Source organism: Phyllobates terribilis, unplaced genomic scaffold (genome assembly GCF_046119375.1).
Source record: "Phyllobates terribilis strain yellow unplaced genomic scaffold, ASM4611937v1 Scaffold_2__4_contigs__length_985480577, whole genome shotgun sequence".
NCBI lineage: Eukaryota > Metazoa > Chordata > Amphibia > Anura > Dendrobatidae > Phyllobates > Phyllobates terribilis.
Genome location: NW_027362762.1, coordinates 468,640,874 through 468,668,086, shown reverse-complemented (window position 1 = coordinate 468,668,086; position 27,213 = coordinate 468,640,874). Strand labels below are relative to the sequence as shown.

General features: G+C 42.4%; 1 protein-coding gene across 2 annotated transcripts in view; it reads left to right on the top strand.

Annotated features, from left to right (window-relative positions):
• The window catches only part of CSMD2 (CUB and Sushi multiple domains 2), a 1,528,443-nt gene that overhangs the window by 615,022 nt on the left and 886,208 nt on the right, over window positions 1–27,213 (top strand). For both annotated transcript variants that reach the window (XM_073665735.1, XM_073665736.1), the window contains exons 4-5: window positions 5,914–6,108; window positions 7,364–7,571. In XM_073665735.1, the coding sequence (XP_073521836.1) occupies window positions 5,914–6,108; window positions 7,364–7,571 (403 nt within the window). The remainder of the gene's footprint in view (window positions 1–5,913; window positions 6,109–7,363; window positions 7,572–27,213) is intronic.

The following is a 27,213-nucleotide window of genomic DNA, read 5'->3' as shown; positions in this document are numbered from 1 at the left end:
ATATCCATGTGACGGTACATGCATGAAGTACTCAAACTATGTATTTTTTGGCCTCTACTTAGCTTTTGCTGACAAATATTACAGATAACACGAGTTGGGTCATCCTTATCGATCTGAATAAATGCCCAGGCTATGCAAGGCTTAGAGCCCATGTGACCTGAAGAGCCACTACGACTTGTGGTCAGAGGCAGAGTTGTGGTTGAGGATGCAGTTCTTGATGTGCTTCCAGTACTCCGTCTCTGTTCAGGAAGGCGCAACCTAACCTCGTCGTCAATAGCATCTGTGATGCCCCGCTGCGCTTGGTATCACAGATCCTACAAGAGTGCATTGATGGAATCCTCCACAAGAGGCCCCCATAAACATTCACACATCTCCACCTTCCACCTCAGACCAGCAGAGGGAGCCCGTTAGGGATATAAATAGGGAAGGTGGAGCTAGGCAGTTCAGTTCCTCTGAAGAGTTCCTGCAGTAGAGAAGCCTAAGAGAGGTCAGTCTGCAGTGGAGCTCAGTCTAGTCTAGAGAACGCAGTTAATAGTTCAGCAGTGGAGCACGAGGCTCCTGCTTGCTAGATTCAGGGAGCCCAGATAGAGCTTAAGGTGTGGCGGTGCCGTAAGATCAGTGAAGCGCGGCAAGCTGCCGTTAGTGTGTATAGCCTAGTGAGGGCCCGAGTAGGCCGAAGGCGAGTGGCGAGTTAGTACATAAGGGGCAGGGGAGCTTAACCAGCTCACCCCAAAGCATTTACCGGACACAGGATCCGAGCTTACCGGTATCTCTATGACCCAGTAAGGCATAACCGGAATCCCTGGAGAACTACAAGTCCCAGGATCACTAAGGTGCTGATATGTAACAGAGCCAGGAGACGCTTAGGCCCCGCATACTGGGAGCGTGAACTCCAAGAGAAGGCCCTACCACAAGGTCAGCCAGCGCAGGACAGAGACAAAGTTAGGCCTAGCTCCAGGCAGGTCAGAAACTTACTACGCAGAGGCAAGAAACAGGAGGCCCTACACCCGCTCATTGGGGAGGATCCTGATATGCACCCTTCACCCTACAGTGCTCCGGGATGTGCCTGAATTTCCACCAGTAAAAGGTACTGAAGTGACTACCGTGTCCGTTCCCGTTCTTGGTCTGACCCAGCTGGGTCTCGCCTGTCCTGCATTCCCCCTGCATACGCTGCCCTGAGACCTAGCTCCACCTGTGGGGAGCTATACCATCGAGCTGCCTTATCACCGGCCTCAGTGGACTGCTGCAGCGCTGGTGCTTGTCACCAGATACCACAGGTGGCGTCATGAACTCTTATAAAATTAACAATTATCCACCCTTTTAAAGAGAGACCCCAGGGTACGGGCCAGGGAGCCGACCACCGCGACATCCCCAAGGCCAGGCAAATGCCCGGGTACCGAGTCATCCCCATCCCCAGGGCTAGTCACATCCTCCTCCACCTCCTCTGCTGACCTCATCGACTGTCTGACTGTGGGTTGACAGTAAGTGGGATCTCCAACCTCATCATCATCACCCTGTGTGTTATCACACCCGTCGCCCTCAGAGCCAACCTCTTCCTGCCCTGACCGAAAAGTCAAGTTGTCGCTCCAATCAGGTATTTGAGTCTCATCATCGTCTTCATCATTGTCTCCACCAACAGGAGTTACAGTTTGGGAACAAGGGGCTACATTATGCTCAGAACCTTCTTCATCTGGTCCTGGATCCAACTTATAAAGATTCTGGGCATCGGATCAGATCATTTCCTCATCTGGATTAACAGAAGCTCTGGAGCAGACCTCCGTTTCCCAGGCTATAGTATGAGTAAACAGCTGGGCAGACTCAGCCATCTGTGTTACCCCATACTCAGACGGGCAGCTGGAGACTTGGGAGCTGTGAGGAAGCAAGTGCGATTGGGGTGACACCTCTGAGGACTGGAGTATTTGTGATGTTGAAATTGAGGTGATGGAGAGCCCACTTGAAGGAGCACTTGATATCCGTTGAAGCACCTGCTGTTTTTGTGCCTCATCTAGAATTTGTAGCGATGGGCGTGTCCGTAAGAATGGGATCGTATCACATTGTCCACGAAAAGAAGTCGACATCTTAGTTTGGCTGGAAGATGGTCTTTCTTCTGCAGATGTTACTCCCCCCCCACCGTGGGGGGCCTCGACCCACCGGCGGACAGGCACCAGTATTGGGATAGGGGGGCTGGCCGTCAGGGTCCACCGCGGCTCTGGCACAAACCCGTCGACACAGAGGTGGCACAGGCAGGAACGGACTGGCCGTGTCGGCTTCTCACTTTTTGGATTTTAGAAGGGCATGACATGCCTATATCTGTTTCTCCCCCTCCTTTTACTCCTCCACCTCTTTTCTTTTCGCATGGCTATATGTACTTGTCACTTTTCCATGTGTTAGTTGTGTCTTCTGAGCAGTTTGTCAGCTTTTGGACACCTTTGAAGGTGTTTTCTATGTGTTTCTATGTGTTTTTGTTTGCCTGCCATTGGTTTTAACGGTGTTCGAAGGTGTTCGACGAACAGTTCGACGAACAGTTCGGCGAACACACGGGTGTTCGACGAACCGAACAAAACTCAAACACTACGGGGGTGGCTCAACACTAATCACGATGCAGTACTAGACAGCAAAAGAGGCTAGAATGGAAATCTGTCCTCAGTGATGAGTCACACTTTTGTCTTGGATGAAATGATCGCCGGAAATTGGTTTGGTGACCACATAGGCAATGCCATGAAGAGGCCTTCAAGTGAAAATGTCATACCGATTAGATTATGCATAATGTATGGCTGCCGGATTACGCTAGTCCTCATTCCTTTTACATCAATAGCTCAACATTGCTATGAATTGGTCATTAAACAAGTAATACGGTCATTTCTATAAAGTGTCCCAGGAATTTTCAACATGACTATGCAAGGCTGCATGTGGCTTGTGCTGCTGTGAGCAGTTGGCAGCCTGCATGACCATAAACGTGCTACCATGACCTGCAGCAACTCTGGACTGGTCTCCCATCGAGCACATCTGGGATGTCACTTGTCAGCATATTGTAAAGGGAGCTGCCAGCAGCAGATATTGATGATGATTAATATAGACAGCCATTGATAGCAGCCAAGGTGTGTAAGTGTGGTTATTTCTGCTTGTGGTGCTCATACTTGATACTGAATAAATAAAGATGTTTCAAAAATTTAGATTTAATTTTTTCATCATTTACATATCTATCGATCTAGTGATTTCCATCATTTCATGACTTTTTCATCTTGGTGTTGCAATTCCAATGTTGAAGATTGCTCATGTACATAGATTCAGGAGAATAGATAAGTTTTACTTTTTCTCTTAGGTACCTATTAAGGAACAATTTCAGCAATTTCAATAAAGATATATAAAGCATGAATAGCACAGACCCAGTAGCAGACATACCATTGGTGCAACCTATGCAGCGGCACAGGGGCCCAAGGGGTAAGGGGTCCACTCCTCTCCAAGTCAGCAAGCAGCTTCTGTTATAAACACTTAAAGGGGTCCATTATGAGTAGCTGTTGCACTGCAAAGGGCTCAAATAGTATACTGTTCTTGCACAGGGACCCTCTTCTGTCTGTGTCTGCCCCTGCACAAACACATCAATATGTAGTTACATGTCTATGGATAAAGAGGTTATTTATTTTTTTACTATGGGCCAAAGTACTAACAGGCAGGTAGTTGCTACCTACTTGGCTGCTTTTTCCGGCGCCAACCGCCATCAGCACAAAGCGATCACAGGCCACTCCTGCTGGCGATTCAACGACATCACGATGTCAGAGCAGCGGCTTTTCTTCCACTCTGCTTTGTTGATGGGACGTGGCTGCCATCGTCATGTTGGTTGACAGCCAGCTCCCTGCTGCCTAACTGCAAGGAGCAGACTATCAACCAGCATGACGTTGGCCATGTCTGTCACACCCCACCGACAGAGCAGTCTAAAAGAGTTGCTCTGTTAATGTGGAGCCACTGCATCACCAGCAGAAGCGGTCAATGACCGCTCTGTACCGGCACCAGGTAAAAAAGGCCTGCCTGTTAGTTTTTAGTCCCATAGTAAAAAAAAAATAGTTTTAAATAAACCCGTTAAATATTAACATACAGTTGTGCTCAAAAGTTTCCATACCCCGGCAGAATTGTTCCTTTCTTGACCTTGTTTCAGAGAATATGAATGATAACAAAAAACTTTTTCTCCACTCATGGTTATTGGTTGGGTGAAGCCATTTATTGTCAAACTACTGTGTTTTCTCTTTTTAAATCTTAATAACAACCAAAAACATCCAAATGACTGTGATCAAAAGTTCACATACCCTTGTGATTTTGGCCTGATAACATGCACAGAATTTGACACAAATGGGTTTGAATGGCTACTAAAGGTAACATCCTCACATGTGACCTGTTCTGTTTGCTTGTAATCAGTGTGTGTGCATAAAAGCTGAGTGAGTTTCTGGGATCCAGACAGACTCTTGCATCTGTCATCAAGCCACTGACATTTCTGGATTGTGAGTCATGGGGAAAGCAAAAGAATTGGCAACGGATCTACGGGAAAAGGTAGTTGAACTGTCCAATACAGGAAAGGGATACAAAAAAATATCCAAGGAATTGATAATGACAGTCAGCAGCATTCAAACTGTGATTAACAAATGGAAAATCAGGCTCTCTGTAAAAACCAAATCACGGTCAGGTGGACCAACAAAAATTTTGGCCACAACTGTCAGGAAAATTGTTTAGGATGCAAAAAAACCCCACAAATGACATCAGCTGAAATTCAGGACTCTCTGAAAACTAGCGGTGGGGCTGTTTGAAGATGCACAATAAGGAGGAACTTGAAGAAAAATGGGCTGCATGGTTGAGTCGCTAGAAGAAAGCCATTACTGCGCAAATGCCACAAAGTATCTCACCTACAATACGCCAAACAGCACAGAGACAAGCCTCAAAACTTCTGGAACAAGGTAACTTGGAGTGATGAGACCAAAATTGAACTTTTTGGCCACAACCATAAACGTTCCATTTGGAGAGAGGTCAACAAGGCCTATTATGAAAGGAACACCATTCCTACAGTAAAGCATGGAGGCGGATCGCTGATGTTTTGGGGATGTGTGAGCTACAAAGGCACAGGAAACTTGGTAAAAGTTGAAGGAAAGATGAATACATCACATTATCAGCAAATACTGGAGGCAAATTTGCACTCATCAGCCCGAAAGCTGTGCATGGGACGTACTTGGATGTTCCAACATGACAACGATCTAAAACACAAGGCCAAGTCGACCTGTCATTGGCTACAGCAGAACAAAGTGTACTTCTAGAGTGCCCATCTCAGTCTCCTGACCTCAATATCATTGAGCCACTCTGGGGAGATCTCAAGAGCACAGTTCATGCTAGACAGCCCAGGAATTTACAGGAACTGGAGGCTTTTTGCCAAGAAGAATGGGCAGCTTTACCATGTGAGAAATTAAAGAACCTCATCCATAACTACCACAAAAGACTTCAAGCTGTCATTGATGTTAGAGGGGTCAATACACGGTATTAAGAACTGAGGCATGTGAACTTTTGATCAGGGTAATTTGGATGTTTTTGGTTGTCATTAAGATTTAAAAAGAGAAAACACAGTAGTTTGACAATAAATGTCTTCACCCAACCAATAACCATGAGTGAAGTAAAAGTTTTTATGTTATCATTCATATTCTCTGAAACAAGGCCAAGAAAGGAACAATTCTGCCGGGGTATGTAAACTTTTGAACACAACTGTATATTGATATACATACGGTATATTTTTCATGGTTTTTTAATGTAAATGTATGCTATCATCTAATGTGTCTATTACATTTTTCATGTCAATGCTTATGTAATTATTAAAACGCTCTTCATGACTATTACCTTACGTCAAGATTATTGACTCTTTGTGTTTTTTTCTGTTTACAGTCTTGCCAAGCCACACATGTGGAAATCCTGGACGGCTACAAAATGGCCTGCAACAGGGGACATCATTTAACGTAGGGGACAAGGTCCGCTACAGCTGCAATACAGGCTATATGCTTGAAGGACATGCTTTGCTAACCTGCGTATCGAGCTCCCAGAACAGCGCCTCTTGGGATTTTCCTCTTCCCACCTGTAGAAGTATGTGCTTGTATATTTGTCAGTCTGCTTTATAAAACACTGTCCTGTCATTTTGCTTAAGCGATTTTTAAGTCAGCAATGTTTCATCTGGAATGACAGTATGTTACTGTATGTTTCCTGGTCCAGCATAGGTTTCACTCAGTGCCTCCTGTCATCACATGCATTTTTAATGGTATACTCAAGCTGATCTAGCTGGTTTGTTTACTGCCAAAACATATTTGTACAAAGCATAGTCGTAGATTCAGCTCTCTTCAAGGATCAGCACATAGGTTATTTGACTCTGAGTTTTGTTTTTTTTGCGTTTGTTTGTTTTATCTTCCATATCAGTAACCTTGTATCTTCAGCTTAAGGGAACCTGTCACCAGAATTAGTTGTCCCGGTAAGAAATGATAGTGATCTTTCGTGACTTTATTATACTCACCCCTGTTTAGTCACATCAATGCTCTTCTGTTCTTCTGATGAGAGTTTTAATCTTATTCCCTTACAATTTTAATTTCTATTAATTTTCTTTCAATTGAGTAAATATCTCAATTAGAAAAAAAAAAAGATTTTTTTTAGGAATTTTTTAAATCCATGTCATATCCCCGAATACCTTTCTATATCGGTCCAGTTATGAATAAAGAAATGTGTACTCTACTGGATGTCATTTTCTCTAGCTATCCCCGTTTCCTAAGGATATAAATATGGAGTAGGATGTAAGTATCACAAGATGCTCACATTATAGCTCTACCACAGTGAAAGGCCTGCAATGTCAGGTTAGTTTACAGTGAATAGGTGATTGCACAAGAGCAGTGACTTACTCATCTTTTATAGGAAATGTCTCCCACTGGGATTTACGAGCCCCCGCCGTTTTCCCCTCATTTGCCCATGAGAATAAGAAGGACACTGATCTAAGTACTCATACAACTTGCATTCACACTGTAATGTCTGGGGATTTAGCGTTCCTAAAACGTTAGCATATGAAATGGCTAACCCTGTTTAAAAACATCAGATTACATGGTTACACAGTGATGGGAAAATTGCAGCCATAAACATCTACATCATGAGAAAAATAAGATGAGAAATGTTTCAGTTCTCTGGTGGCTTCACACATCCCCTACAGTATCTCTCTACTGATCGAGAAGACTTCATCGCATTACTTCCCAACTGACATGATTCTAGTTGCACATATAATACAGGTATGTTTTTTAATAAAAATATTTCTATACATTTGTACACGTCATCTTCAAGTTGTATTATGTTTTATTTTTTCTAGCGGATGATGCGTGTGGAGGAACTTTAAGAGGCCAAAGTGGAATCATCACAAGTCCCTATTTCCCCTCGGAATACAATAACAACGCTGACTGCACATGGACAATCCTGGCAGAGGTTGGAGATACAATTGCCTTGATCTTCACAGACTTTCAGCTAGAAGATGCATACGACTATCTGGAAGTCACAGGAACAGAAGGCTCTTCTCTCTGGTAAGTGAACACTTTTGCTTTATGACTGTTGCAGATTGATAATTCAGAAACATATAAAACATATAATATTATGTGTATGTAGAAGAATCACAAAAATTGTTAGGGTTAAAAAGTAAAAATTTTATATAATATATTAATATTATTCCACACTTCCAGTAGTTTGCAGTCATGAGGTGTCGTTATGATGATTAGACATTGCATTGACGAACACATTGTTTTTATTGGTAAAAAATGTTAAAGGGAATCCGTCATGTCCCCAAATGCTATTAATCTGTAGGTGTAGGTCAATCTGCAGATTGATAGTGTTTCAATGCATGAAAGTGCGGTCTGGGAAAAAGTGAACTTTATTCCTCCTGGGAGGCACCGGCTTTTAGTCATAGAGGTGTGTCCGGAGTGTTACGGTCACCACTCAGTATACAGTGATCGGTAGCTATAAGCATGCCCCTATACTCTGCACATCTCTGCAGAGCGAGCTGTCAATCACAGTGCGGGGGTATGCTTATAGCTGCTGCTCACAATGCCATGAGCGATGACTGTAGCCCCTCTGGGCACGCCTCTATGACTAAAAACCGGTGCCTCCAAGGAGGAATAAAGTTATTTTTGACCCGGTAGCCACATTTTCAATTGACAGCATTATAACACTATTAACCTGAAGATTAGCCCCATATCTGCAGGTTAAGACATGACATGTAGTGTGGCTTTTATATACAGTAGACTTCTAAGAACTGCTGAAGCAACTAATAAGACCTGGTGATTGACAGACAAAGGCACCATAGGCATAACCAAGTGGCCTATATTAAGAAGTGACAAGAGTACAATACAATAATGCAAGCTTTAAAATGAAAGGTTTTTTTATTAGTTAATGGTTATATAATCTTTAGGAATGCAGTTATTTTTTAAGTTATAGGCGAGGCCTATTCTAGCTTTTCTGCTGCATGGGCCAAAAAAAAATCACCTGGAGTGTTCAAGTGAATTGAAAAGTGCATAATTTAATTTTTTTATGAAGAGTCACTGTTCAATCACCTGACTGCTGCATCTAATCACAAGCCGCAGCGGTGCTGTGGATCACATTTGGTGCCGGCTGAATCCAGGTGGTCACAATGAATCCAATCTATTTTAAATTACCCCCTACAAAGTAAATATCAGCGGCTGAAATCAGGGACTGATATTACTTCTGTGCACACAGGTGACTTCTGTCGGGGCTAATATGACCCTTGTAGGTCCATGTGATGTCCATGGGGGCTCAAGTGAATTCAGTAGGAGCTAATTAGCCCCTACAGATATCATATCTTTCTTGATCATATTAGACTCTAATACTGAAATTATATTAGCCATTTAGAAGCCTGGTGAAGATAATGCATCGCAGTAATCCTCTATCACCCACCCAGGTTACTATTTTAATCAATCACACCCTCCACCCATTTTACAATCACATATTACTGTGCAATATTGACCCCTTCCCTCATTGTCTAATAAATACATATTTTAATAAATTAATACAATACTTAAAGAGAATCTGTACACAGGTTTTTGCTATGTAATCTGAGAACATCATGATGTAGTAGAAGAGTGCCTGATTCCAGGGATGTATCACTTACTTGGCTGTGTTTTGCCATTTCAATACAATCAAAGTTTTATAAGCTGTGAATTATCAGTAGAGGACAAGCTTCCTCATGCCTCCTAGTCCAACCACATCCCAGCACTGATTAGCAGCTCTCTGCCACTATACATTGGCACACGAAGCTGTGTGGGTGGAGGGGTTATTGACAGCTCAACATTTCAGCTCTGCCAAATCTGCAACAGAGAAAAATGTGATTCTATCATAACTGTTACACCTATTAAACTAAGTGATGTATCGCTGGAATTAAGGTCTCTGTTCCTATTTCATGCTGCTGTCATATTATATAGCATAATATTTCTGACAGATTCCCTTCAATACTGTAATCAATGAATTATTAATCACATCTAATCACACACCCCTGTTATATAGGTGTAAAATACACTTTATTCTCAGAAATAACCACCCTCTCCTCCACCATGAGATTCAGAGCACTGCTGCCTGCCACTGTGCCACACACACTCACTGGCAGCAGCACTTAATAACTTTTGTACTGTCGACCACATTTTTTTATCCTATTCAGTCTCAGTTGCTGCAACAGTCACACACACTATGTAAAATAGGCACTTACCTTTTTATGGTTTAAAGGAGAAAAAAAACAGTTATGCCATTTTTTATTCCATTTACCGATCACTGTAAATAATCTGTTCATTGCACTGTTATAACAATTGCAGGGATACTAAATATGTCTATGTTATTTACTGATTTGTGATGCTTATTTTTCAAAAACATGACTAATTTATTGTTTTTGTTGTTTTTTTAGTAATTTTATAGAGAAAAAAATCTGACTTTTATTTGATCCCTAATTTATAGGTATATAGAGATATATCTCATTGTACCAGTACATTGTGCTAGTAAAGAAGAAGAATACCATTTAGATATTTAGGTAGAGAAAATTATACTATCTATTCTTAGCATTGCAGCATTTGGTTCAATGCTAAAGCTGGGGCCTACCATGCTAGGTTGTGATTTTGAATCCTGGGGAAGTCTATATGTCAAAGTAAAGAATTTAATTAACTATATGTGAATGTATCTACAAAGCATAGACCGATGTTGGTTCCACTGCCCAAGGTCCTGAGTCTGATGGATTACAGAAGCGTACAGTCTAAGACACATACAGTGAGACTGGGCAAATGAGACTGGGCAAAATTACTTGACTCCCCTAAATGTAACTGGAGAGTGACTGACTGTTATATGCTTAACAGTATCCTGCATTCATGAGTAGGACAACTGTGCTATACGTGATGGAGACATTGCTTTGCTATCCCAACCTGGTAGGTTCTTCAAACCACCCTATGAGGTGAGATAATTATCTTGCCTCATGGCTAGTGTTGAGCATTCCAATACTGAAATATCGGGTATCGACCGATATTCGCGGTATCGGAGTTCCGATACTGAGTTCCGATACTTTTAGAATATCGAGTACCGGAATCGGAAGTTCCCATAAAGCTTGCGCTCTGCAGTGTCTCTGAAGGATAACAAGCTGGATGGCAGAGCTCAGCTTACTGTACTTGTCATTTAGTGTTAAAGAATTTATTAAAAAAAATAATAGTGTTTTCATGCACCGTCTCTTTAAAAAAGCCAGCCGGCAATTCAGCAGCGGCATACACCGGTACCCGACAATTTACAACAGAAAGAATAGAGCATCACACATAGATTAGATAGATAGAAACATGTCAGTCACATATATAAGAAGTACAGTGACAGTGTTGCTTACTGTACTTGTCATTTAGTGTAAAGGATTTATTAAAAAAAATAATAATGTTTTCATGCACCGTCTCTTTAAAAAAGCCGGCCGGCAATTCAGCATCGGTACCCGACAATTTATAACAGAAAGAAGAGAGCTTCACACATAGATTAGATACATAGAAACATGTCAGTCACATATATAAGAAGTACAGTGATAGTGTTGATTACTGTACTTGTCATTTAGTGTTAAAATAAAGGATTTATTAAAAAAAAAAATTGGCATGGGGTTCCCCGTAATTTTAGGCTCTAGCGGAGGTTAAGCAGACGGCTGGGGCAGATGTTTGAAGCCTGGGAAGGGGGTAATACCCACGGAGCTTCCCAGGCTACTAATATCAGCCCCCAGTTGAATACCTAGCCTTTACTAGCTATTAAAATGGGGGATCCCCCCAAAAAAATGACGTGGGGTCCCCTCTATTTTAATAGCTAGCAAAGGCTAGGCAGACAGCTGGGGGCTTATATTAATAACCCAGGAAGGGTGCCATGAATATTGGCCCCCTCCCAGGCTAGAAACACCAGTCGTCAGCCGCCCCAGAAATGGCGCATCCATAGGATGCACCAATTCTGGCACTTAGCCTCGCTCTTCCCACTGCCCTGTAGCGGTGGCAGTGGGGTAATAGGACTGGGGTTGATGTCAGCTTATAATGCCAGCTGACATCAAGCCCAGGTTAGTAATGGAGAGGCGTCTATAAGACACCCCCATTACTAACCCCATAGTCAAAGTTAAAAAAAAAAAACACAAACACCCAGAATAAAGTCCTTTAATTGAAATAAACACACAATTTTTTATTGTTCTAAATTAAACCATACTTACCATCACGCCCATTCCACCTGAAGCCAATGTCTTCTGCAATAAAAGTAAAATAATAAAGCAACATCATCCTTACCTTTCCATGGTTCCCACGACAGCTTCAGCTCTGCTAGATTGACATGACAGGCTGGATCGCAACAGAACGCTGCCATCCAGCTTGCCTTGCCGCAGAGACTGAGAAGCGCAGGCATGCTTGCGCTCCTCAGTGTCTCGCTGTTACGGCATCCAGATGAGCCGAGGTCATGTCCAATGAACTCAGCTCACCTCATGCATGTCACTGACAGCGTGGGAAAATTCTCCTGCTCAAGCGCTGAGCACAGGAGAATTTTCATACGCTGTCAGTGACGTGAATGAGGTGAGCTGAGTTCATTGGACATGAGCTCACCTCATGCACGTCACTGACAGCGTCGGAAAATTCTCCTGCTCAAGCACTGAGCGCAGGAGAATTTTCCCACACTGTCAGTGACGTGCATGAGGTGAGCTGAGTTCATTGGACATGAACTCGGCTCATCTGGATGCCGTCACAGCGAGACACTGAGGAGCGCAAGCATGCCTGCGCTTCTCAGTGTCTGCGGCATGGCAACCTGGATGGCAGCTTTCGACTGCGATCCAGCCTGTCATGTCAATGTAGCAGAGCTGGAGCTGTCATGGGAACCATGGAAAGGTAAGGATGAGGTTGCTTTATTATTTTACTTTTATTGCAGGAGATCGTTGGCTTCAGCTGAATGGACGTGATGGTAAGTATGGTTTAATTTAGAACAATAAAGAATTGTGTGTTTATTTCAATTAAAGGACTTTATTCTGTGTGTTTGTGTTTTTTTTTTAACTTTGTCTATGGGGTTAGTAATGGGGGTGTCTTATAGACGCTTCTCCATTACTAACCTGGGCTTGATGTCAGCTGGCATTATAAGTTGACATCAACCCAAGCCCTATTACCCCACTGCCACCGCTACAGGGCAGTGGGAAGAGCGAGGCTAAGTGCCAGAATTGGCACATCCTATGGATGCGCCATTTCTGGGGCGGCTGACGACTGGTGTTTCTAGCCTGGGAGAGGGCCAATATTCATGGCACCCTTCCTGGGCTATTAATATCAGCCCCCAGCTGTCTGCCTAGCCTTTGCTAGCTATTAAAATAGGGGGGACCCCACGTCATTTTTTTGGGGGTCCCCAATTGTAATAGCTAGTAAAGGCTAGGTATTCAGCTGGGAAGCTCCGTGGGTATTACCACCCCCTTCCCAGGCTTCAAACATCTGCCCCAGCCATCTGCTTAACCTCCGCTAGAGCCTAAAATTACGGGGAACCCCACGCCAATTTTTTTTTAAATAAATCCTTTATTTTAACACTAAATGACAAGTACAGTAATCAACACTGTCACTGTACTTATTATATATGTGACTGACATGTTTCTATCTATCTAATCTATGTGTGATTCTCTATTTTTTCTTTTCTAAATTGTCGGGTACAGCTGCTGAATTGCCGGCTGGCTTTTTTAAAGAGACGGTGCATGAAAACACTGTTATTTTTTTTAATAAATCCTTTACACTAAATGACAAGTACAGTAAGCAACACTGTCACTGTACTTCATATATATGTGACTGACATGTTTCTATCTATCTAATCTATGTGTGATATTCTATTCTTTCTGTTCTAAATTGTCGGGTACCGGTGTATGCCCCTGCTGAATTGCCGGCTTTTCATGTCATTCTACATTATTCTTAGTTGTTTTCCTTCATGTAGAATTAACCTACAAGGAAAGAAAGGGTTTATTTTTATTCCGATATTTGTGTCCCATTGACTTGCATTGGTTTCCGGTATCGGAATCGGCGATATCCGATACTTTTTGGGTATCGGTCCGATCCAATCCGATCCGATATTGGAAGGTATCGCTCAACACTACTCATGGCACATGCGGCCTTAGGCATGGAAGTATCAAAAGGTACAGTAGAAATTTGACCTGGTTACATAGGGTGCCACCATCATTCACCCTCTCGGTCCACACCAATTTAATTAATTAAGCAATTAAATGCAGTGATAATTTATGACCTACAGAGTGGACCAACTTAATTCTAGAGGGAAAGGGAGTCACAAATGTAAAAGTTTATTATGAGGCTTATTATTTTACAGCTACTTAACATGGGTAGAAAATCTATTGCTCACCACTGGAATTCCTTTCTCTCTTAAAAATGGAGATCTCAGTCTTTATTGAACCAAGAAGGGTTGGAGAGATTGCCATGGATATGTATACAAATGTGTCTTTCTCTTTTGAAGTGAGCACTAACTCATCTTTCTCCAATAGTCCCCCCCGGCTTCATTAGAAAAGGATGACATGACCACCTCTCCTTTATGTAACTACAATAAGGGGTCAGACTGGGAAAGAAGTCCCCACCAACCTTAAAGCGTCCCTGAGACAGAAAATGTTAAAAAATATGCTATAGATAACATTCTATATATTTCCTGTCCTTAGCCACCTCAGACAAATTCTAAATTTTAAGGGTTTCTTCTTATTTTATCCAAAGGATTCAGTCAAAGAAAACAATGTTAAATTAGTAAAGATCTATCAATTTGACTTTTACCTAATTTACTGAACATGTTTGATCTGTTAAACTTCTTTCATAATATAACTAACCTTTAGCTTGTGTCATGTGCTTTGGGATATTTTCAGGATATAGAGAAAGATGATGTATGTTCATTGACATTATTTGGTCAATGTGGAACTGTAGAAGATCAGATTAACATATGGGAGAGCAAGTGAACACTTACCGGAATAAAGTGAATAAAAGTGAATAAAATGGAACGCTAAACTGTACAATACACTGGAGAATTACATAATGGTGTGCGAGTAATATACAGTAGACAAGAGGCATGATATATAAAAGAAGTACAATAGATGTGTAGGACACAAGAGAAACGAGGCTGCCATGGCTTTAAGACAAATATATTTGAAGCATAAAATACAAACCTTGAAGATAGGTGGAGAGCATTAGAGATGCTTCATGCCATGTCAGAGTATAGCTGAAGAATGTATAGAAAAGTAAGTGGTAAATGGAAATAGGATAGAAATGCTACATATCCCATGGATATAAGATAGTGTATGAGAGATACATTTATAGATAATCATAGGATGTGTCAAGTAAGATAAATCAAGTTTCGATGTGACTTAGGACATGTGGAGATGAAGTTAAGACACAAGGTAGAAATAGGATTTTCGATAATTATACATGGAAAACATTACATAAAATAGACATTTGAGAGAAATTCTGATTGTTGAATTAAGGTTCAAACTGTTTCCTAGGTCAAGTAAATGCTGATGTTCATGATTCACGGTAGCTAAACAATGGGGGCAGGGGTGGAATTCAAATGTTTAAGAAACCAAACACATTTTAAATTCACACACATTTTTAAACCACAACCATTTTCACACACCCTTTCCTCAACCACAAAATGCAAGTAACAGGAGCTAAAGTAAAACCGCTTTCCCCTTCTTGCCCTGCATGTACTTTCATGTACAGTCTCATTGCCTCCTGTCATGGGCACATTATTGCAGTCACTATCAGTCACTTATTCTTATGGTGAATGGTGTTAAAGGATTTTCTACAAGTGTTTAAAATAACTACTAAAGGAACCTTCTCAAATTGGAAATGACGAGCATCTGTCTATCTGTCACCTCAACTGTCTGCTGCACCTAATCTCTGGCCTCAGCAGTTACAGGCCAATTATGTGCAAAATACCACCACACCATGACCATATCACATATTACCACCACATAGTGACCGAATAATACCACATACAAGAAACAAATACCGCCACACCATTACTAGACCACATATTACAACTACATAGTGATTGAATAATACCACATGCAAGAGACAAATACCGCCACACCATGACCAGAGCACATTTATACCACCACATAGTGACCGAATAATACCATATACAAAAGATAAATATCGCCATACCATGACCAGACCACATATTACCTCCACATAGTGACCGAATAATACAATACTGATCATTGATAAAAATCACAATACTAATAACGCTAATATTACAATTAGTGCCATTATATACAGGAGCTCTGTATATAGTATACAGTATACAGGTAATAAAGAGACTCATCAGTGACATTATACACAGGAGCTCTGTATATACTGTATTGGTAATACAGTGATCACCAGTAAAATTATACGCAGGTGATCTGTATATAGTGTGGCATTATACAGGGGAGCTCAGTATATAGTATATGTGTACAGGTAATACAGTGATCACCAGTGACTTATGCACAGGAGTACTTTATATAGTGTATAGTGTACAGGTAATACAGTGATAACCAGTGACATTATACACGGGAGCTCTGTATATAGAGTATAGTGAACAGTTAATACAGTGATCACTGGTGATATTATACACAGGAGCTCTGTATATAGTGGAGTGTACTGGTAATACAGTGATCACCAGTGACATTATACACAGGAGCTCTTTATATATAGTGTCAGTTTTCAGGTAATACAGTGATCACTGGTGAAAATACACACAGGAGCTCCGTATATACAGTAATATATAGTGTATAGTGTAGAGGTAATACAGGGATCACCGGTGACATTATATACAGGAGCTTTGTTTATAGTGTCAGTGTACAAGAAATACAGTGTTCACTGGTGATATTACATACAGGAGCTCTGTATATATGCATATAGTGTCAGCGTATAGATAATACAGTGATCACTGGTGATATTATACACAGGAGCTCTGTATATATGTATATAGTGTCAGCGTATAGATAATACAGTGATCACTGGTGACATTATACACAGGAGCTCTGTATATCGTGTCAGTGTATAGGTAGTATACAGTGATAACTGGTGAAATGATACACATGAGCGCTGCATATAGTGTACAGGTAATACTGTGATCACCAGTGATATATACAGAAAGTGTATAGTGTACAGGTAAAACAGTGATCACCAGGCAGGAGCTGTGTATATACTATATAGTGTAAGTGTACAGATAATATTGTGATTTAAGGCTATGTGCCCACAATGCAGAAATGAAGCAGAAAATTTCTGCAACATTTCTGCATCTCCCTGGCAGAAAAAACGCATGCAGATTGTGCATGTGTTTTTCCAGCCAAATACATGCGGATTTGAAGCGTTATTCACATGCGTTTATGCATGCGGATTGACAAGCACTTTCCAGGCGATTTTAGCATCACTTCGAAAGTGCTTGATAACTAGGTCACACTATATAAATCCATGAAAACAGCATGGATTTACAGTTATATGAAAAAGTTTGGGCACCCCTTTTAATCTAAAGCTTAATGTTTTATAAAAATTGGTGTTTTTGCAACAGCTATTTCAGTTTGATATATGTAATAACTGTTGGACACAGTAATGTTTCTGCCTTTAAATGAGGTTTATTGGACTAACAGAAAATGTGCAATCTGCATTCAACCAAAATTTGACAGGTGCATAAGTATGGGCACCCTTATCATTTTCTTGTTTTAAATACTCCTACCTACTTTTTACTGACTTACTAAAGCACTTTTTTTTGTTTTGTAACCTCATTGAGCTTTGAACTTCATAGCCAGGTGTATGCAATCATGAGAAAAGCTACTTAAAGTGGCCACTTGCAAGTTATTCTCCTGTTTGAATCTCCTCTGAAGAGTGGCATCATGGGCTCCTCAAAACAACTGTCAAATGATCTGAAAACAAAGATTATTCAACATAGTTGTTCAGGGGAAGGATACAAAAAGCTGTCTCAGAGATTTAACCTGTCTGTTTCCACTGTGAGGAACATAGTAAGGAAATGGAAGAACACAGGGACAGTTCTTGTTAAGGCCAGAAGTGTCAGGCCAAGAAAAACATCAGAAAGGCAGAGAAGAAGAATGGTGAGATCAGTCAAGGACAATCCTCAGACCACCTCCAGAGAGCTGCAGCATCAACTTGCTGCAGATGGTGTCACTGTGCATCTGTCAACTATACAATGCACTTTGCACAAGGAGAAGCTGTATGGGAGAGTGATGCGAAAGTAGCCGTTTCTGCAAGCACGCCACAAACAGAGTCGGCTGAGGTATGCAAAAGCACATTTGGAGAAGCCAATTTCTTTTTGGAAGAAGGTCCTGTGGACTGATGAAACCAAGATTGAGTTGTTTGGTCATACAAAAAGGCGTTATGCATGGCGGCAAAAAAACACAGCATTCCAAAAAAAACACTTGCTACCCACAGTAAAATTTGGTGGAGGTGCCATCATGCTTTGGGGCTGTGTGGCCAATGCCGGCACCGGGAATCTTGTTAAAGTTGAGGGACGCATGGGTTCCACTCAGTATCAGCAAATTCTTGACAATAATGTTCAAGAATCAATGATAAAGTTGAAGTTACGCAGGGATGGATCTTTCAGCAAGACAATGATCCAAAACACCGCTCCAAATCTACTCAGGCATTCATGCAGAGGAACAATTACAATGTTCTGGAATGGCCATCCCAGTCCCCAGACCTGAATATCATTGAACATCTGTGGAATCATTTGAAGAGGGCTGTCCATGCTCAGCGACCATCAAACTTAACTGAACTGGAATTGTTTTGTAAAGAGGAATGGTCAAAAATACCTTCATCCAGGATCCTGGAACTCATTAAAAGCTACAGGAAGCGACTAGAGGCTGTTATTTTTGCAAAAGGAGGATCTACTAAATATTAATGTCACTTTTCTGGTGAGGTGCCCATACTTATGCACCTGTCAAATTTTGTTTGAATGCAGATTGCACATTTTCTGTTAGTACAATAAACCTCATTTCAAGGCAGAAACATTACTGTGACCAACAGTTATTACATATATCAAACTGAAATAGCTGTTTCAAAAACACCAATTTTAAGAAAATATTAAGCTTAAGATTAATAGGGGTGCCCAAACTTTTTCATATAACTGTATATAGTGTGACCGTAAGAATGTTTAAAAATAAAAAAATAAACCTATACTTACCCTCCGATGGCCCGGCGTGTGTTGCTGCGCTCGTTCCTGGCTGTCAGCTGATCGCGGGACACTGCACTGAAGGGCCTGCGGTCACATAACTGTGACATCACCGCAGGTCCTTCAGTCCTGCCCGCAAGCAAAGGGAAGGAGACTGGGGGCTGTCGGAAGGTGAATATTATCTTTATTTTTTATTTTAATCTTTTTTTCACAGGTACAATGGTACCCAGGTCTGGATGAGAGTCTCCTCTCCTCCAGAACTGGGTACCATCCGCACATTGAAACGCATATAATCCGTGAGTACAAATGTACTGACACGGATTATGTGCGTCTCAATGCAAGTCTATGGCGGCGATTACGCCGCGCTTCCGCAAAATTAATGGACATGCTGGGGATTTTTGAGCGCAGCATAAACGCTGCGGAAAAATCCGCATCATGGGCATAGAACTTGCGGAATTCCCTTGGGGACCATGGGGGGGGGGGCGGATTACCTAGCGTTTAACAAGCGTTTATGCTGCGGAATTTCCGCAGCATATACGCTTGAAAAACGCTACGTGGGCACATAGCCTTACAGTGATGTCTCTAATTGAAGTCCTTCATCTTCACTTTTCTTCTTTATCCAGGACAGACTGCTATCATTTCTTCCAACCAGGACCTGTCTCTGCAGAAAATAATACACAGTCATCTATAACTTCTAAAATACATTCCCCACTTCTTTTCCCCCTGACTTCTATACTCCTCCAGGTGAAAAAAAGTGACATAGTGCTGCTCTACTCAGTAACAGGACTCCCCTTTTGTTCCCCACATGGAAAATAATATCCTAGAAAAATAAATGCATATTTGAAATAACTTTGTATGATGTCTACGAAAAGTATAACTGTGCAGAAAATGTGGGTAGAGATGATCCAAAGGTTTTGAGATTTATGATGGTACTAATGAGGAGCTATTTTTTAATTGTAAGATGTGAAGCTAAACACCTACTTCAGAGAACTGGGTCAAATCATGTCACACATGATATAACCCACCTATGAGTCAGTGCAATGCTGTATTGGGGCCATTTTCAACATGAAGAGGGACCTGATGACCACTCATCCATTTAGTGCCATGGTGCTGAATCAGACATTAGAATTTTCTAGTGGTTGCTACTTGCTACTTTTTGCGCTTTGATGGTCTGGATTTCTACCCTACTAAAAACAAAATCCATTACTCTCAGCCATATAACATTCCCCCTTCTCACTCCAAAATGGAATCATTACTTAAATGGAAGCTTTTTGAATAGTAGAGGAAATTTCTGATTTAGGTCACAAGGTGGTTTCAGTCACCCCTATCCCAAAACCTACAACTGCTGCATCTTAAATCGCTGTCATCATACCGCCATGTCACTAAGTTTCTGCAGTTCTCGCTATTCCAAACCTATTATTCTCACAAATCTAAAAATAGAACGCAGGAAAAGAAAAGAAGTGAACTAAGCAGAAAATAAAGAAATTTTCATCTTGCCTGAAAATCAGCAAAGCTATACTCCGCGTTTCAACTTATTAGGCAAATGCTATTTTTCTCTGATTTTCGTAAATGGTTGATGTAAATGAGTCAGTATACTATTCAAATCAATAACCAGTAGAGTATAAATCAAATTTATTGAACAAACATAGTCCCAATGGTAACAGTATTTGTTTCAAAACTAGAAAAAACTCAAAATACTCTGTTCCAAATTATAATGCAAAACAGAGTTTCCAAACAATGGTCATTTGTTGGATTTGCATCATTAAGAAGTCACATTTACTGAAATCAAAAGCTTTATCAATAGTGTTGAGCGATACCTTCCGATATCAGGAAATATCGTATCGGATTGGATCGGGCCGATACCCAAAAAGTATCGGATATCGCCGATTCCGATACCGGAAACCAATGCAAGTCAATGGGACACAAATATCGGAATGAAAATAAACCCTTTCTTTCCTTGTAGGTTAATTCTACATGAAGTAAAACAACTAAGAATAATGTAGAATGACATGAAAAGCCGGCAATTCATCAGCGGCATTCACCAGTACCCGACAATTTACAACAGAAAGAATAGAGCTTCACACATAGATTAGGTAGATAGAACCATGTCAGTCACATATATATGAAGTACAGTGACAGTGTTGGTTACTGTACTTGTCATTTAGTGTAAAGGATTTATTTAAAAAAATAATAGTGATTTCATGCACCGTCTCTTTAAAAAAGCCGGCCGGCAATTCAGCAGCGGTACCCGACAATTTATAACAGACAGAATAGAGCTTCACACATAGATTAGATAGATAGAAACATGTCAGTCACATATCTATGAAGTACAGTGACAGTGTTGGTTACTGTACTTGTCATTTAGTGTAAAGGATTTATTTAAAAAAATATTAGTGTTTTCGTGCACCGTCTCTTTAAAAAAGCCGGCCGGCAATTCAGCATCTGTACCCGACAATTTAGAATAGAAAGAATAGAGAATCATACATAGATTAGATAGACAGAAACATGTCAGTCACATATATATGAAGTACAGTGACAGTGTTGATTACTTTACTTGTCATTTAGTGTTAAAATAAAGGATTTATTTAAAAAAAAATTGGCGTGGGGTTCCCCTTAATTTTAGGCTCTAGCGGAGGTTAAGCAGACAGCTGGGGCAAATGTTCGAAGCCTGGGAAGGGGGTAATACCCACGGAGCTTCCCAGGCTACTAATATCATCCCCCAGCTGAATACCTAGCCTTTACTAGCTATTAAAATGGGGGAACCCCCCAAAAAATATATCGTGGGGTCCCCCCTAATTTAATAGCTAGCAAAGGCTAGGCAGACAGCTGGGGGCTGATTTTAATAGCCCAGGAAGGGTGCCATGAATATTGGCCCCCTCCCAGGCTAGAAACACCAGCCGTCAGCCGCCCCAGAAATGGCGCATCCATAGGATGCGCCAATTCTGGCACTTAGCCTCGCTCTTCCCACTGCCCTGTAGCGGTGGCAGTGGGGTAATAGGGCTGGGGTTGATGTCAGCTTATAATGCCAGCTGACATCAAGCCCAGGTTAGTAATGGAGAGGCGTCTATAAGACACCCCCATTACTAACCCCATAGTCAAAGTTAAAGAAAAACACAAACACCCAGAATAAAGTCCTTTAATTGAAATAAACACACAATTCTTTATTGTTCTAAATTAAACCATACTTACAGTCACGCCCATTCCACCTGAAGCCAACGATCTCCTGCAATAAAAGAAAAATAATAAAGCAACCTCATCCTTACCTTTCCATGGTTCCCACGACAGCTTCAGCTCTGCTACATCGAGATGACAGGCTGGACCTGCAGAACGCTGCCATCCAGCCTGTCGTCCCGCAGACACTGAGAAGCGCAGGCTTGCTTGCGCTCCTCAGTGTCTGGCTGTGACGGCATAAAGATGAGCCGAGGTCATGTCCAATGAACTCAGCTCACCTCATGCACGTCACTGACAGCGTGGGAAAATTCTCCTGCACTCAGCGCTTCAGCGTGAGAATTTTCCCACGCTGTCAGTGACGTGCATGAGGTGAGCAGAGTTCATTGGACATGAACTCGGCTCATCTTTATGCCGTCACAGAGAGACACTGAGGAGCGCAAGCATGCCTGCGCTTCTCAGTGTCTGCGGGATGACAGGCTGAATGGCAGCGTTCTGCTGCGGTCCAGCCTGTCATCTCGATGTAGCAGAGCTGAAGCTGTCGTGGGAGCCATGGAAAGGTAAGGATGAGGTTGCTTTATTATTTTACTTTTATTTACAGGAGATCGTTGGCTTCAGCTGGAATGGGCGTGACGGTAAGTATAGTTTAATTTAGAACAATAAAGAATTGTGTGTTTATTTCAATTAAAGGACTTTATTCTGGGTGTTGTGTTTTTTTAAATACTTTACTAGAAATTCATGGCGGTCATGTCTAATATTGGCGTGACCCCATGAATTTCGGGCTTAGGGCCAGCTGATAATGCCAAGCTGGCCTTAACCCCTTTATTACCCAGTGAGCCACCGCACCAGGGCCCTGGATGAGTTGGGTACAGCGCCAGAAGATGGCGCTTCTATGAACGCGCCATTTTCCGGGGCGGCTGCGGACTGCAATTTGCAGCGGGTGGGGCCCAGAAAGCTTGGGCCTCCCTGCGCTGCAGATTCCAGCCCCCAGCTGCCTAGTTGTACCTGGCTGGACACAAAAATAGGGCGAAGCCCCACGTATTTTTTTTTTTAATTATTTCATGAAATTCATGGAATAATTAAGAAAAAAAGGGCTTCCCTATAGTGTTGTGTCCGGCTAGGTACAAATAGGCAGCTGGTGGTTGGGGGCAGCCCGTTCCTGCCTGCTGTACCTGACTGGACACAAATATAGGGCGAAGCCCCACATAAATTTTTTTTAATTATTTCATGAATTTCCTGAAATAATTTAAAAAAAATTGACGTGGGGCTTTGCACTATATTTGTGTCCAGCCAGGTACAGCAGGCAGGAACGGGCTGCCCCCAACCACCAGCTGCCTATTTGTACCTGGTTGGACACAACAATATAGGGAAGCCCTTTTTTTCTTAATTATTCCATGAATTTCATGAAATAATTAGAAAAAAAAAAAACGTGGAGCTTCTCCCTATTTTTGTGTCCAGCCAGGTACAACTAGGCAGCTGGGGGATGGAATCTGCAGCGCAGGGAGGCCCAAGCTTTCTGCCCCCCCCCCCCGCTAAAAATTGCAGTCCGCAGCCGCCCCGGAAAATGGCGCGTTCATAGAAGCTGGATGCTGTACCTGGCTGGCATACAAAAATATGGCGAAGCCCACGTCAAAAGTTTTGGGAAAAATTAATTAAAAAATAAATAATAATTTAGGGACTGCATCTTTATTAACTCCTCAAATGTCATTTAGTGTTAAAATAAAGGATTTATTAAAAAAAAAAAATGGCGTGGGATCCCCCATAATTTCAGTCTCTAGCGGAGGTTAAGCAGACGGCTGGGGCAGATGTTTGAAGCCTGGGAAGGGGGTAAAACCCACGGAGCTTCTCAGGCTACTAATATCAGCCCCCAGCTGAATACCTAGCCTTTACTAGCTATTAAAATGGGGGACCCCCCCCAAAAAAATGACGTGGGGTCCCCCCTATTTTAATAGCTAGCAAAGGCTAGGCAGACAGCTGGGGGCTGATATTAATAGCCCAGGAAGGGTGCCATGAATAATGGCCCCCTGCCAGGCTAGAAACACCAGCCGTCAGCCGCCCCAGAAATGGCGCATCCATAGGATGCGCCAATTCTGGCACTTAGCCTCGCTCTTCCACGCTGCCCTGGTGCGGTGGCAGGGGGTAATAGTGGTGGGGTTCATGTCAGCGCCAGCTGCCATGAAGCCCAGGTTAGTAATGATGGGCGTCTATAAGACACCCCCATTACTAACCTACAAAGTGTTAAAAAGAAAAAACACACTACACCCAGAAAAAAATAATTTATTTGAAATAAAACACACCATTTTATTTAATTCTTAGTTTACTAAAAATAATAGTTACCTGTCCACGTTCCTGCGCTATCTCCCATGCACAGCTGTCACATCTGGAGATGGTGACAGCTGTGCATGGCTGCTGTAAGCTCACGCTGCCGGGAACACGTCCGCTCCCGGCAGCGGGAGCCCCTGACTGAGGTCACCGGAGTGCATTCAGTCAGCGCTGCTCCGGAGACCTCCTTTACGGCAGTGCTGTACCGTGGGAATTTCTCACGATACAGCAGGGCCGTAAAGGAGCTAACCGGAGCAGCGCTGCCTGAACTCCGGCGAACCCTTACGGCCCCGTCATTCTAGCGGCGGCAGCGGTTCAGAGCAGTCACATTCTATGTGGCTGCTCTGAACTGGAGATCTTCGTGGGACACTCGTGGACTACTACGGAGGGGTAAAGATAAGGTTGTGGTTTATTATTTTATATTTTATTACAGGAGATCGATGGCTTCGAGGAATTAGGTGTCTAGGTGAGTATAGGTGTAGTTTTTTATTTTTTACTTTATTTTAGGTGGCGATCGGCGGGGACAGGTAATGTATGAACTAATTTATTGTTACCACTGGCCACCAATGACATGTATTTAAAATTTATTGGGGACACAGTAGGGCAATTTAAATAGCAGGATCAGGCTGATGGGAACTACTGCTCCCATCGAGCTGATCCTGCTGGCACGAGTGGACGGGGGACAGACATAGGCTGATGGGAGTAGTAGTGTCACATCGGCCTATGTCTGCCTGCACGCAGAGACACCGCGCACACCCGCAAAAACATCGCACAGACACCCCGCACACACACCCCGCATACACTCGCATACACACGCACAGACACCCGCACACACTAATCATGACCGGTCTGATGGTCTGGGAAGTGAGGCTGACCTGTGCGGCCGTGGGAAAGTCCATGTGAGTTCCTGCAGTCAAGCATGAACTCACATGAACCCTCTGAGGGCACCGCGACTACTTCAAATGAACAGCTGATCGGCATCAGCTGATACCTCAGCTGTTCATTTGAAATAACCGGCGGGAAAGCGCAGCACAGAACGGGAAAGCCGGCGGTGAAGTCTTTTCACTGCCGGCTTCCCCGCCCGGGTCCTTCGCTCCTTGGTGCTGCGCTCCCCGCCCGGTCCTAATTTATGATTGGGATTGGAGGTGGCGAGGGGAGCGGAGGATCGGGGTGGGAGGCTGCGGGGAAGCAGTATGGGGCTGTGTGATTGTTTAAAAGCTGGCGGCTTTTTACCACGCGCCGGCTTTTAAACAATCAGGAGAATTCTCCCCCGCTGGGATGGCATTCTGATGACAGGCTGGATCGCGCTGTCATCCAGCTTGTCATCCTTCACAGACACTGCAGAGCGCAGGCATTATAGGAACTTCCGATTCCGGTATTCGATATTGTAAAAGTATCGAAATTAAGTATCGGAATTCCGATACCGCGAATATCGGCCGATACCCGATATTTCAGTATCGGAATGCTCAACACTATTTATCAATCAAAAACACCTTAACAGGCCAAATTACTTGTTAACATAAAACCCCTTCTTTGATATCACCTTCACAATTCTTTCATCCGTTGCACCTCTGGACCATCCAGGATTGCACGGCACTCATCAGAAAACAACAGTTTCCGCAGGTCATTGTCCTGTTGAAAAATAAATGATGGTCCAACTAAACGCAAACCGGATGGAATAGCATGTTGCTGCAAGATGCTGTGGTAGCTATGCTGGTTCAGTATGCCTTCAATTTTGAATAAATCCCCAACAGTGTCACCGGCAAAGCACCCCCACACCATCACACCTCTTCCTCCATGCTTCACGGAGGGAACCAGGAATGTAGAGTCCATCCGTTCACCTTTTCTGCGTCGCACAAAGACACGGTGGTTGGAACCAAAGATCTCAAATTGGGACTCATCAGACCAAAGCACAGATTTCCACTGGACTAATGTCCATTCCTTGTGTTCTTTAGCCCAAACAAGTCTTTTCTGCTTGTTGCCTGTCCTTAGCAGTGGTTTCCTAGCAGCTATTTTACCATGAAGGCCTGCTGCACAAAGTCTCCTCTTAACAGTTGTTGTAGAGATGTGTCTTCTGCTAGAACTCTGTGTGGCATTGACCTGGTCTCTAATCTGAGCTCCTGTTAATCTGCGATTTCTGAGGCTGGTGACCCGGATAAACTTATCCTCAGAAGCAGAGGTGACTCTTGGTCTTCCTTTCCTGGGGCGGTCCTCATGTGAGCCAGTTTCTTTGTAGCGCTTGATGGTTTTTGCAACTGCACTTGGGGACACTTTCAAAGCTTGCCCAATTTTTCAGACTGACTGACCTTCATTTCTTAAAGTAATGATGGCCACTCGTTTTTCTTTACATAGCTGCTTTTTTCTTGCCATAAAACAAATTCTAACAGTCTATTAAGTAGGACTATCAGCTGTGTATCCACCTGACTTCTGCACAACACAACTGATGGTCCCAACCCCATTTATAAGGCAAGAAATCCCACTTATTAAACCTGACAGGGCACACCTGTGAAGTGAAAACCATTTCCGGTGACTACCTCTTGAAGCTCATCAAGAGAATGCCAAGAGTGTGCAAAGCAGTCATCAAAACAAAAGGTGGCTACTTTGAAGAACCTAGAATATAAGACATATTTCAGTTGTTTCACACTTTTTTCTTAAGTATATAATTCCACATCTGTTAATTCATAGTTTTGATGCCTTCAGTGTGAATGTACAATTTTCAAAATCATGAAAATACAGAAAAATCTTTAAATGAGAAGGTGTGCCAAACATTTGGTCTGTACTATATATATACATATATATAAATATATATATATATATATATATATATATATATATAGTATAGGTGGTAAATAATGTTAGAATATATGAGAAAAAACAACACTCTACTACCTATTTGCATACATGATTAGTGTTGAGCCACCCCCGTAGTGTTCGAGTTCGGTTCGGTTCGTCGAACACCCGTGTGTTCGCCGAACTGTTCGTCGAACTGTTCGTCGAACACCTTCGAACACCGTTAAA